The sequence below is a fragment of the Bos javanicus genome, chromosome 8 (genome assembly GCF_032452875.1).
Source record: "Bos javanicus breed banteng chromosome 8, ARS-OSU_banteng_1.0, whole genome shotgun sequence".
Lineage (NCBI taxonomy): Eukaryota > Metazoa > Chordata > Mammalia > Artiodactyla > Bovidae > Bos > Bos javanicus.
The window spans coordinates 64041191-64054581 of NC_083875.1; the positions used below are offsets into that span (position 1 = coordinate 64041191).

At 48.7% G+C, this 13391-nt stretch overlaps 1 protein-coding gene across 1 annotated transcript in view; it reads right to left on the reverse strand.

Annotated features, from left to right (window-relative positions):
• The window catches only part of GABBR2 (gamma-aminobutyric acid type B receptor subunit 2), a 368988-nt gene that overhangs the window by 179639 nt on the left and 175958 nt on the right, over positions 1-13391 (reverse strand). Inside the window, exon 4 of the mRNA XM_061425770.1 lies at positions 2677-2778. Within this exon, the coding sequence (XP_061281754.1) occupies positions 2677-2778 (102 nt within the window). The remainder of the gene's footprint in view (positions 1-2676; positions 2779-13391) is intronic.

Here is a 13391-nt window from a genome sequence, read left to right on the forward strand (position 1 = left end):
TATCATTCTAGTGGGGAGAGACAGACGGCAAAACAACTGGGAAAAATGAACGGGAGGTCAGATATTGCTGTGGGGTGATCTGCATCTTCCAAAGATATGTTGAAGTCTTAACCCCTGATACCTCAGAACGTGACCTCATTTGAAAACAGCCTCATTGTATTAATAGATGAAATCAGTTAAGGTAGGGTGATAATGGAGCAGGGCAGGCTCTTAATCCTCCAAGACCAGTTTCCTAAGAAGAAAAATATGTGAAGGGAAAGAGGGGAAATGTCAGTTTAGGCAAAGGAGTTACATAGCTGCAAGTCAAGGAATCCCAAGGACTGCCAGTTGACACTAGAAGCTTAGAGAAAGGTACGGAAGAGTCCCTGAGCCTGCTACAGAGCATGGGCTTGCCAACATCTTGACCCTGGTCTTCTGTCCTTAAGATGTGAGAGAATAAACTTCTGTTGTTTTAAGCCACCTAGTTTATGGTGCTTTGTTATGGCAGCCCCAGGAAACTGATACAGATATCCATCAGTGAAATGGGGGAAATTAACAGAAAGGGGGAGTGGGAGTGTGAGGGGCCGGAATTTAAACTTTAAATAAAGCCTCTGGGAAAGGGGGACAACTGAGAAAAGACTAGAGGAAGGTTTGAGAAGTAGCTACGCAGGTGGTGAGGGAAGAGCTCTCCATGTTGAGGGGAGCCTTTGCCAAGAGACTGAGCGTGCTGTCCTTGGCTCTGTCTCCCGGGCTTATGTGATGCTGGAACCCTCTCTCAGAACCGCAGCTGTGCGGGGCGGTGGGGGAGCTGGGCCATGGTGTTGCCCAGATCCGAGTTTGAATTCCAACGCACCACTTTCCAGCTGGGTGACTAGGGATGAGGTCCTTAACCTTGTTGAGCCTCAAGTTCCCTATTTGTGAAATGAGGATACAAAAATCCCCTCTGTCCCAGGGCTCTGGGGAGGGCTGAATGGGCAGGTGAAGCCAAGAGCTCTAGCCCTTGCTCAGGGCTCTGGAAAGGCCGGTTGCTATTTCCATCAGCATTCAGATCACTCTTGCTTCTGGTGGCGTTGGCTGGCTGGTGAGCAGAGCACCAAGTTCTAGCCCCAGTTTCTTGCAGACTTTCAACGAGTGCGTCTGCTCCTCACACAAAGACTCTTTAAACTTGAAAGCCCACAGAATTCCGCCAGGCCACCCCGGTGCAGGAAGCTATTTCCAGGGCCCACCCTGGGGAGACACTGCATGTGGCAGGAGAATGTCAGCGCAGCACCAGGGGCCCAGTCACCCCAGGTAGTCCCTGCAGAGCAGGCACTCCTCCCCTCTGCACGCTCTGGGCCCCACACAACCTGAGCACCCTCAGATCACACGGCCTGTGGGGAAAGAGCTGGGCACACACCCGGGCTACCAGCAGGCCCTTCCTTACTACCGTTTCCTCATCGGCAGAGCTTCCGGGGCTAAAATATCACGTGCGCATGTGGTGTCTGCTCCTGGGCAGGTGACAAACAACTGGTGCTCTGCTCCCTTGTCCCCATCTCTGTGTCTCAGTCTCCCCATGTGTGAACTGAGGGCTTCATAAGCTCTAAACGGCCACCTGCTCTGATCAGTATAATCTGGGATCTCGCCAAGAGAGAAGGGACATGTCAGCAGTTGGCATCTGAGGCCCCAGGCTACTTTCAGTGTGGGCATGGGGAATGGAAGAGTAGGGTGACAGCGTTAACTATGTACCTACATACAACCCCCAGAAGCTCCCCACTGCCTGGCACAAAAGACCAAACTTCTTAGCTCAACATTCAAGGCTCATGGAAACTGACTCCAAACTCTATTTCCAGCCTTGGCATCTTTTCTGTGTCCCCATCCCGATACTCCAGCTTCCTGGAATTCCTGCTGATCCCAAGTACAGAGCATGGCTGCCCTGCCTCTGATTTTTACCCTGCGGGTCTCCACCCTTTTCATCCTCCATGGCTGTCCCTTCTCTGCAGCCATGTCTGAATCCTCTCCTGGGTGGGATGAGTCACTTTCTCCCTTTGTTCCCCAGCCCCTCTGTCCCTGGTTTCCCTGGGATGTATCTGCCTTCAGACACCTGAGGACATAGGCAAGCCTGATGCTGGCTGTGAACCCAGGAGAGGGTCTGGCACAAACATGGCATTTGAGAGAGTTTCGGAAATGAATTGCAGATGACAGCTGGGGGCTACTTACAACTGCAAACATCTAGTTGACCCTTCTGTTCCTGGAGTGAGCATCACTGGAGGGAGTCAGGAGCCTGAGCTTTCAGTTCCAACCACATTACTTCCTTGCTGTGGGTTTGGGCAAGAGAGGTTCTGACTGTGAGCCTCTTCACAACAGGAAGGAAGCTCCCTGAAGACAGGGACCAGGTCTGAGTCTTTAGTGTTCCCACTAGCCTGTCCTTGAGTGGGTGCCAGTGATGTCTGTTGTGCCCTGCTTGCCTCTCAGGCTCTGCTGAGAGATACGAAATCACCCAGCAATTCCACATGGCCATGCATCTGGCAAGCAGGCCTCTGGCCAGTGCTGGACAACAAGCAAGGGACAGCCAGCTCCTGGGAGCTTTTCCTCACATCTCAAATGCCAAGGACAAAATGAAACAGCCTGAATTCAAGACTCTTTCAAAGTCAGGGATTTGGGGGAACCCCATGAGCATGCCATCAGTCTGGCCTCCAGGCCCTGGCCCGCTGCACGTACCTTAAGCTTTTTGACACTGGTGCAGGGATCATTGGAGAAGCTCTCGGTGTCTGAAATCTCGATGTCCTCACCATACAGAACCCCGGTCAGGTCATTTCTCACCTGCCAGCAAAGAGAGAGCAGAGGGTGGGTGTGCCGGCAGTCATAGGAAGGGCCACTTCACAGGGGTCTGGGAAGTGGCTCAAATGGGTGAGGTGATTTTCTCCATCGATATGAAAAAGGAGTAGGTTTTATCTTCATTAAAACCTAGATTGTCCCCTGGGACCTTGGAGATTCTCCTCCCCTGAGGACACACAAGCAGAAGGATGCCAGACAGGAATTTCCTGGAAGAATTAAGATAAGCATCCAAGTCACTGGACTTTCATGCTGGTGTTTCATATCATCTCCAAATCAGATTAGGCAAATACATCACACTGTCTCCAAATTAGACTATTAAAATACTTCCCTGTTTATATTTTTCATTATTTATTTGCAATATGACTTCATTTCTAGGATGAGGAAATAGCTGAGATATTCAGTAAGACAAAGCAAAAACAGAGGAGAGGGTGGGGGGTGCGGGACCAGCCTGTAATGTTAAACATATCGATGCATCTGCTGACACACAGAATGACTAACACCTACGTGCTTAAAGGAGAGAGCTGCAAGCTCCAGTGTCATACAAACTAGCCAGTGTGTGAAGCAGTCTGTGTGGAAGGATACTAGGGAGTGGTGGGGCCTGGCGACAGTGTGGCAAACTAATGCTTCACCTAAAGACAGCACTTGCCGCTCAACTCCAAACATGCTATGCCAGAATGTTGGTCCAGAATCACCAGACCTTCTGATTTGGAAGGCAGAAATAAGAAATCTATATTTTTATTTATTTTTTGGCCACACTGCGCAGCATGCAGGATCTTAGTTCCCCAACAAGGGATTGAATCCGTGCCCCCTGCAATGGGAGCATGGAGTCTTAACCATTGGACTACAGGGAAGTTCCTAGATTTTTAAAATAAAGTAGGATCCCTCACATCTTAAAGGGCTTCCCAGGAGGCACTAGTAGTAACAGGAAGATCCCCTAGAGAAGAAAATACAAGCCATTCCAGTATTCTTGCCTGGAGAATCCCGTGGACAGAGGAGCCTGGCGGGTTACAGTCACACAGAGCATCTCAGCTCTGAGCATCTCAGCATGAGCACATTTTAAAATGTTGACACTATTTTCAAATTAAAAAAAAATAAAGTTAGGATCAAAACAAATAAATCTGAAATCTGTATGCGGTCCATGTCTATGACTGTACACACTTGGACAGAAAGCCATGGAAACTAGACTGTGTTTTGGTAGAAATAACCGGGTGGGAGTCTGGGGACCCAGATTCCAGGTCTTGCTATGTCACTGACTTGCTTGTGACCTCAGCCTCTCTGAAGGACCTTTTCCCTCTTAGCATTTCAGTCTCTTCCTCTTTAACTGAAGATGAGCTTTGAAAGCACTTCTTGTCTATACTTATTAAGATAGCTATTATCAAAAACCAAAACCCTGCAAGTGTTGATGGGAATGTGGATAAACTGGAAACTGGAACCTTGTGCACTCTGAAAATTTCTCATCATATGGTAATATGATCCAGCAATTCTACTTCTGGGTATATACCCCAAAGAAGTGAAAACAGGGACTCAAAGAGGTATTTGGACACTTGTGTGCATAGTAGTATTATGCCGAAAGGTGGAAGCAACCATCTTTTGGAAGCAATGTCCATCAACAGATGAGCAGATAAACAAACTGAGGTTTATACATACAATGGAATATTATTCAGCCTAAAAAGGAATGAAATTTTGACACATGCTACAATATGAATGAAGACATTATGCTAAGTGAAATAAGCCAGATGCAAAAGGACAAAAGTATGATTCCACTTAGGTGAGGTACTTAAAGTAGTCAAGTGCATAGAAACATAAAGGAGAATAGTGGTTCCTAGAGCTGGGGGACGGGACAATGGAGTTGTGGGTACAGAGTTTCTGTCTGGGGTAATGAAAAGTTTTGGGGATAACTGCTGGTGCTTCTTGCACAACAATATGAAGGTACTTAACGTCCCTGCACTGTAAATTTTACAGTGGTTAAAATGGTAAATTTGATGTTATGTACATTTTACCATGATAAAAAAGTACTTCCTGTTTCAACAATTGATAGATCCTCCCAATGTATATATCAAAATGTTTTGAATAATTTGGCCCTGACCCCCACACAGAAGGGGAACAAAAAGGGTTGCGGTGGGAACTGCTGTATTTCATTTTTTTTTAAAGAAATATGATGCCAATAGAGGAAAACGTGAACACACTAACTCCGGGTAGCAAGACCATGGGTGTTTAGTGTTCTGCGCTCTGCTGAATGCTCGAAATACTTTGTGATGCATACGTTTGTAAGACGAATGTAACTGTCTCAATCAGGGTGAACCTCGTCCATCTTTAGTTTTTACCTCTATTTTGACAGAAGATTGGGAACTAGTTGGTTGAAAAAAGAGTTGACTTTGCCATTATGGTTTACTTCTGCTGCGTCAAATCCTTTTTGGAGGCAGGTGGGGTTCCATTATTAGGTTTCTGTGTCATGGGGGTGCTGTGGACCAACAATCATTGATATGCAATATTAAAATATGCAAACTCAGCCCTGCCAGAAGGCAAAGCAGCCAGTGCACATACTACTAAGGCACGCACAATTGAGCCCTGACTCTTCATGTCCTCGCCACCCAAACTGAAGGAAACTTCTCGAGCTCTTTTGAATCTGTCTTTTCACCTCTAAAATGGGAGTTATACAGCATGTAACTTACAGGGCCTGGCAAAAACACTGAGGATGGGAAATGGCTTTGTAAATTCTAAAGTTCTTTATGCTGCCTAAAAGCTGGAATGATCATTTCCAGGTATAAGACCCAGCATCAAGGCTGTCAGTGGCTTGGCGTATCTATCTGTAAATAAGTGTGGGCATGAGAGCTGTATATAATTATGGCAGAAAAAAATATTTTACAGGCGCTCAGAACTCAAAACAAACCAAGCAGAAACACCCTAGAGGTCATCTCATTTCGCCCCTAATTTCACAAATGAAGAAGCTGAGGTGTGACTCCCCGGCCAGTGCTCTCTGAATGGCCTCAAGCTGGCTCTTTTGGATCCTGCCAGATGTGGACAGCTCCTGAGGCTTATGAGCCAGAACAGGTCAGAACAGATGGTTGGTGCCGTCAGCCACTCACTGACCATAATTTCAGCACCAAGTAGTCTGCTCAGTGGGAGTATTTACTCTAATGGACATTTTTAGGGAAAACAAATGCAAAAAACTAGTAATAAATGGTATTTTAAAATAACCAAAGCATGGTAAAGAAATAATGCAATTGATCTACCTCACAAGGAAATAAACTCATACTCTCACATGTAGATGGAAGGATCATTCAATGCACTGATTAAAGATTACTAAGTTAGAAAAAACACCTTTCTTTTTTTTTTCCCCATTCTGGTACTGCACGTATCTCTTGTTTTACGGGGCCAATGTCTTTTATCAGCTTGCTATAAACTGCATTTCAGCAAAGTGAATCCTATTTTTTATTCACCTCCACTATAAAAGCAGAAATATGTTCTTCCTGGAAAGGAGTAACACTTAATTCTCAATAAAATAAATATATTCACACATACACACATGCTCAAGTACAGCCAGAGTCCACCTGGGCCCTCATCTGCATTTGGGGCCTTAGGAGGCAGCCATCAGGAGTCTTATTTGCTAAGGGCCCTGGCCATCCTGGGAGGAAGGGAGCGAGATGGGTGCTGATGGGCTGGGAGGGGATGGAGAAGAAGGCTGCCCATCACCTGGAAGGGAGGGTCAGGCTGCCAATGGGATGAGGTGAGTTGGGCCCCGAGTGCTGCTACAAGGGGGACTAGGAAGGGTTGGGAGTCCTCAAAGCCTGGGTCCTCAGGACCAGCTCACAGGGCTGAGATTACCTAAGGGAAGAACTCTCCCTGCTTCTGGAGCAATGAGTCCTGGCCCTGGCCACTGGAGCAAATCTGGAAGCAACCCAACTCACTTGGCATTAGGGAGAACCAGGGGGTCAGAACTCTAGGAATAAATGATAAAAAATAGGCTTAGAGGCAACAGCTGTTGATATTTTTCCCCTTAAGAACTGGTATGGACTGTGGATACAAAGTCATAGCAGAAAGCCTGTCCCTAAAGCAGTGGTTCTTAAAGTGCAGCCCTGGACTAGTAACGCCAGCATCACCTGGGAGAACCTGTTAGAAAGGCAAATTCTCGGGCCCACCTGAGACGCAATGGGTCAGACATTCTGGGGTGGGGTCCAGCAATCTGGGTTTTAATCGGCCCTCCAGGTGATTCCGACATATGTTCAAGTGTGAGGACCACTGTCCTAAATGAGGCAGGATAACTTTAAAATGAATATGAAAAAAAATGCCTTCTATGGCTCGGATATTGTCCCCTTGATTAGGAGACCAGCATGTGTTGATGTGAGTCAGGCAGTTGCCAAATGGGTGAGTAGGACTGGGATCCACATTTAAAAAGACATCACATCTAGAATGATGGAGGGGACAGTCACTGTCTAGTCTGCCCACCTCAGAGTACACCTGGAGTGCTGGGCTCAGTCCTAATTGCATTTGTCAGGGATCATGACAAAGTGGCTCAGGTTCACAGGAGAGAGGTGTGGCTACAACAGGGACCAAGAATCTTCTAAGAAAGACCATGGACATGGTGGCAGAGGGGTTGGAAGTATAAAGGTCACAAAGGGTGATATCAACGACTCCTCAGGGATTCCGGTACAGCCTTGGGAATCACAGATCCAAATCCAAGAATTTTAACACTTCAACTCATATTTCAAGCCTAAGGAAATCCAACATCTTGAAAGAAGTCAAGAGCCAGGCAGAGTCAGTGGCTTTAGGGGAAAGCTCAGAGCTGGGAGCACCGTCTTGCTCAGGCCAGCGGCAGAACACACCATCAGGTCAGATCAGCTGTCTGAACCTCGAGTCCAGGGGGTTGATCCACAGCTTCCACCCAAGCTGGTTCACGGACCGTGGGAGAAGGGGTGACAGGGACCTGTCACTCCGATGAAGCCATCACAATGGCCTCTCTCCTCCAACCACGCACACAGCCTCTATCCACAGGCTTGGTACTGGGGACACACAGCTGGTGCTGCGAGGGCAGGCTGGAGGAGGAGAAGGGGATCAGAGGAGAAGGGGAAAAGCTAACGGAACCAGGAGAGTTAGAGGTGAACAGGCTGTTCGGGAGAATTTCTTGGCTTAGTGTGGCTGAGTCCATGTGACCCGTTTGAGGCATAAATGGGCCCACCCTGTTCTATGAGGGAGGCTCATCACTGCCTCTGAGCAGGCCACACTCCAGTCCACCTGCAGGCCTCCTCCCTGCTCCGAGGCAGCACCTCTCCACTAACACACCCAGCTGCCCAGGTGATTCTCCCTCTCTAGAAATCACCTAGAGACTGGGCTTATGAAATAATGGCATTGTGTGCTGCACCCTAAATAACTGCCTTGTGGGTCAAGCTGTTGTCCCAGCTTCAGGGTCCTGGGACATTTGCACGCCCTGGAGGTTCCTGTCTGCCTGCAACCTTCTGCTGCACACAGGTAGGGCCCACAAACTCCCTTCCTCTAGACAGCCCCCACTGCAGCCCTGGAACCCCTCTTCCTCCAGCAAGGCAATGTACGGAGCCTGAGGCCAGGAGGCCGGCGTGGCGAGGGGCCTTCTAACACCTCAGGTTTTCACTCAGGGCTCCTGTTTCATTTCATTCCATCTCCTGTCCAGTCACTCCCTAGCCTGTGGGCTCCATCCTTTTCTGGACTGCTACCTAGCACCTAGGCACCATCTTCCTTTACACCTGGGCCTCTCTCCTGCCCCAATCAATAACTACGTCTCTTCTTTAATCATCCGATCTTTCTACTCCTGGCCCCCAGCAGCACCAGCAGATCTGACCACATCAGAAGGCAGGATGGTGAGAAGGAAAGCAGGGAGAAGGGGATGAGAGAGAGAGAGACAGGAAGAGAGCAGCAAAGGACTGTTACAGCTGCAGTTTCTCACATTCGTGCCACACGTCCCAGGCCAGGAGGGCTCTGACGGAAAGTGAAGCACCAAGTGGAGGTGAGGCCTCGGGGACTCTCAAGACCCTAGGACACTGTGGGTCAGCAGCTCCCCCAGACACCTTCCCTAAGGAGGCCACTGTGCCAGCTGTGGAATCATCCAGAAAGGCAGAGATCCAGCTAAAGATGGGGAGAGCCAGGTCTGCACCACTTGCACTTTACAACTCTTTGAAAATTCTAATTAGGTTACGAAATGAACTTGAGAGCAAAGCGAATTCCCAGATCTCCTATGGAAGCTGAGGTAACCTACTTTGTCATTCAAATACACACGCTATATATAGCCCTAGATTGTGCCGAAATGTCACTCCTCTTACCTGACTAAAGTGTGTAATTATAGATTTACTTCTATTCATTCATGAAATGTGTCTTCACTTGATTAAACAGTTCATTCAAGTAAAATCCATTAAAATATGGAACATGCGAAAATGTGGCTCGTTAGAGGCAGAGGGCACTGCTGTAGTTAAGATGCTAATTAGGATAAACAGGCATTTGAAACACTCAAATCTTTGAATATTCAGGTCACTTTTACTGGGGCTGGAGTTCCCCAAGAATCACCATTAATTTAAGCTAATTAAAAGATTAGCCTGGAGAAGAGTAAACTAAGGCAGGAAGTGATGGGCGACTTCAAACACTGAAGGACTGTCACGTGGAACAGAGGGCACCCCTGTGTTGGAGATGGGCCCAATGGATGAGTAAGGAAAGCAGATTTTGTATTAAAGCCAAATGAACTTTCGAACGGTGGAATAGGCAACTTTGGTATATAGTGAGCGCCCTGTCATCAGAGGTGTGCAAGTAGAAGCTCGTCAGGATGCTGAAGAGGGGATGTTTCTTTCACCCGATGTTTGTGGTTCTAGGAGAGTAAGTTTCAAAACCTTACCTGCGCCATCCCCCAACTCTTTGCCTTTTTGAATTTTACAGTTGCTAAAGCAGCCCTCTGCAGCTCTGAAGTTTTTCAAAGATTTGAGGCATGTACTTACAGTCCCAGAGAAGTTATCCATGTGATTGTATTTCTACCTTTCTAAAACTGATGAACACTTACTGAAGAAACTGTTCCTTTTGAAAAATGGAGCCATCTAATTTTCAGATTTCTATTAGCTCTTAATAACCTATAGCTGAAGTTAAGTATAACTGAAACTTGTTAAAAAGGGCAAGTACATAAGTGAACATGTATGGGATCTACTGCACATATGTGATACTAGCATGATACACACATGACATTTGCACGTTCACACTGCAGAGCCAGTGGGTTGGATGGTGATGGTCCAAAAGGTGTGTCCTATCCTAATCATCAGAACCTATGCAAGTGACCTTACTTAGAAAAAGGGTCTCTGTAGATGTAATTAATTCAAGGATCGTCCTGGATTACCTGGATGGGCCCTAACTCCAATGATAAGTGTCCTTATACGAGAAAGGCAGAGGGAGACTTGGGCAGAGGCATAAGGGAGAAGGTGATGTAAAGACAAAGGGAGGGACAGGAGTGATGCAACTACAAGCTGAGGAGCGCCTGGGCCCACCAGAAGCTGGAAGAGGTAAGCAAGGGTTCTCTCCCAGAGCCTTCAGGGAGAGCATGGCCTCACTGATCCCTTGATTTCAGAACTCTGGCCTCCAGGACTATAAGAGAATGAATGTCTCCTGCTTTCAGCCGTTCAGTTTGTGGTGACTCATTACAGAAGCCCCAGGAAACTAATACCCTGGGGCCTCCTGAGATCTGGTGACTCGCTGGTTCAAACCACACTCCCATGATTAAGTCCAGGTTTCTCATTCTGTTTACACTCTCACATCACAGGCTGAGGTTTCCTAAAGGAAACCTGGTTTCCCTTTATTCAATGGCCACTTATCTGTTCCCCCCAAATATGGTTTTTCTCACTTCCCCAGAGTTACCAAGAGCAGGAAAGCAGGCAGCAGACCATGGGCAGCAGTGTTATGAGACATGGGGGTCTCTGTGGGGGCCACCAGCCTCATGAGCCTAGATGGAGGGCTCAGGAGTTCAGATCACTGACTTTGTGCTGGTTTGCAGAGCTGACCACAAGCACCAAGGCTGTCACATCCCTTCCCCAACTAACACGGCAGTGCTGCAAAATAGGGAGGGGTGGTGCTTTGTTTTGTTTCCAGGGTCCAGCACCATACTCTGCATGCAGTTGGTGCTCAAAGCTGTGAGACGAATGAGAGAATGAGTAAATGAACAGTGTCCATCTAGTCTACTGTGTAGATATCCTGAGCCCGGGAGGGTTTATGCTACATCTTGAGATGATCATGCAGGGCTGCGACAAATGCCCAGGGGCTGGGCTGCATGCCTCTGCCTGAAGACACAGCCTGCTGATGTGAGGACCAGGCCTGGGGACGGGACTGTGGTCTCTGTGGGCACCCCTTGTGGGGACTCATGGGATCTGAGGGCAGATAGTGTCCCCTGGGACAGTTCCTGTCCTCCCATTACTCAGGCACAGGGTTGAGGGGACCTGTGACCTGAGCTCTGCCCAGATACATCAGCCCTTCCGACAGCTCCCTGCTGTCGGTTGTCCAATGAGTCCACCTCCTGGCTTTGAAGATGAAGGATGGGGCTGAGAGCCAAAGAAAGAAGGTTTCCAGAAGCTGGAAAAGGCAAGGAAACAGATTCTCCCAGAGTTGCCAGGAGGAACCAGTGCTGCTGACACCTTGATTTTGGCTGAGAGAGAGCGATTTTCAACTTCTGAGCTCTAGTACCATAAGATAGTAGATGTGCTATTTTAAGCCACAAAGTTCGTGATGATTTGAATAGGAAATCTGAAATCCTACACATCCTCAATCACCCCTGAGTACAGGAGACTGTCCCTCATTTCCCAGATAGTGGTGACCACCCCACCCACCGCCACCCCCACTAAACTCCAGAGTCCTGTGCTTAAGGCCACCCTCCCTGGCTAAACAGAGGCTGTTCTGAAAGTCTATACACCCTCCATCTTGAGATCCCCAGGGCCGAGACCAGGGCTGCCTGAGGAAGGGGGACCAGGCCCAGGCCCCCTTCTCACATAAGGCATGACCTCCTATTCTGGACTCCCCAGCCAGGAGTCTTCCCTCTGCCAGCAGCCCCAAGGAACTCACCACTCTGCTGGCGGTCCCTGAAGTCAGGCCGCACCGACTTGTTGGAAATGAAATTAGCCTTCAGAACCGCGTTGCTTTCCTGTGACAAAGTGCCTATGGCTTTAATTGCAGCGGTCTCCTGGGACCAAACCAATATTTACAGAAACATTTGGATATTAATAAAACAGGAATATTATCCAGTTAAGATGATGAACACAAACCTCTATAGGAAATCAACAAGATGCGAAGTGCACCTCTGACACCAAAATAGAGCAGCAATATTAGAGAACTCACACCTGTGAGCACTAAGGAATGCGGAACACAGAGTCCTTCTCTGGTTTCTTGAGCCCCATGCCCGCTCCCTGTCACTGGAGGAGTGGCTGAAGGGACAGGAGGGAGCCAGGGGGACAGGAGGTCCAGGCCTGTGAGACATCCCCCCTGCCCATCCCAAGGAGCTGTCACCAACGCTAGGGGAGTAGCATGGCATCTGGGAGCCAGGGGAAGGGTCAGCATCAGTGGGGGAAGCCACCAGGAAATAGATTTCAGCTCCTGCAGAGGCAGAACTTTCTAACAAGAGAGCAAGCTAGGGATGGGAAGGCCTCCCCCACACTGGAGTGAGCTCTTCACCACTGCAGCTGTGCAAGCAGAGGTGGGGTTGCTAGAGAAGGGATTCAGGCATCAGATGGACAGGCAGGAGAAATGGCTGGATCCCCAAGGAACGTCTGGGATTCTCGAGTCTGTGCCCTACTTGAGTGCGACACTTGCTGAGGGCAGCCCAGGAGGCACATGTTCACCCCTGCAGGAACAAGACCACCTAATGCAGCTCCATAAGCTGGAGAAGCAACTGGATCCGAGGCCCACCTGCTCACTTCATGGCAGAGCTTAAAGGACTCCTCTCAGACCCTGGGGCCTCACTGCCCCTTTAATGCACAGCTTTTTCACCAGTTCTATATTCCAAGGTGGGTTCTTAGACCTCCACTCCAGTGTTCTGCTTGGACATCCTACAGCCTAGCATTTGAAGCCCTCCTTCTTAGCCTACCTGGACTCTCTTCTTCCTCCAGGACTTCAGATCTGGGGGCCAGGTCGGGGAAGGAAGTGACGGCACAGGGGTCAATGGCTCCCCAGAGCCTGCCTCTCTTCCCCCGACTCTTTCTCAGCCCCCTTCTCCCACCCCTCACTGTAAGCCCTCAGGGAGCAAGCAGGCTGTAGAGGGCACAGCAGGATAATCCTGGAGTGAATTTCATCCTCTCAGCAATCTTAGGAAGCAGATGTCATCATTGTGCTCATTTTACAGATGATGGACCTGAAAGGTTATGTGACTCACCCAAGGCCTTACGATTAGTAAGCCAGAGAGCTGAGATTCAAACTCATGTTTCCAGGAGGGTTGGGTGGAGGGAGAAGAGAGGAACGGGCTAGGGGGCACCACTGACCCACACTGCTGTGACCCACAGTGACAGCACCCACGTAGGGCTTGGTTACTTGAGTGTCTTCCCCAAGACTGGGAGGCCTGGAGGGTTGGAACTGTGTTGGAGCCTCTTCATGTGCCCATGTGGGACACATATCATGAC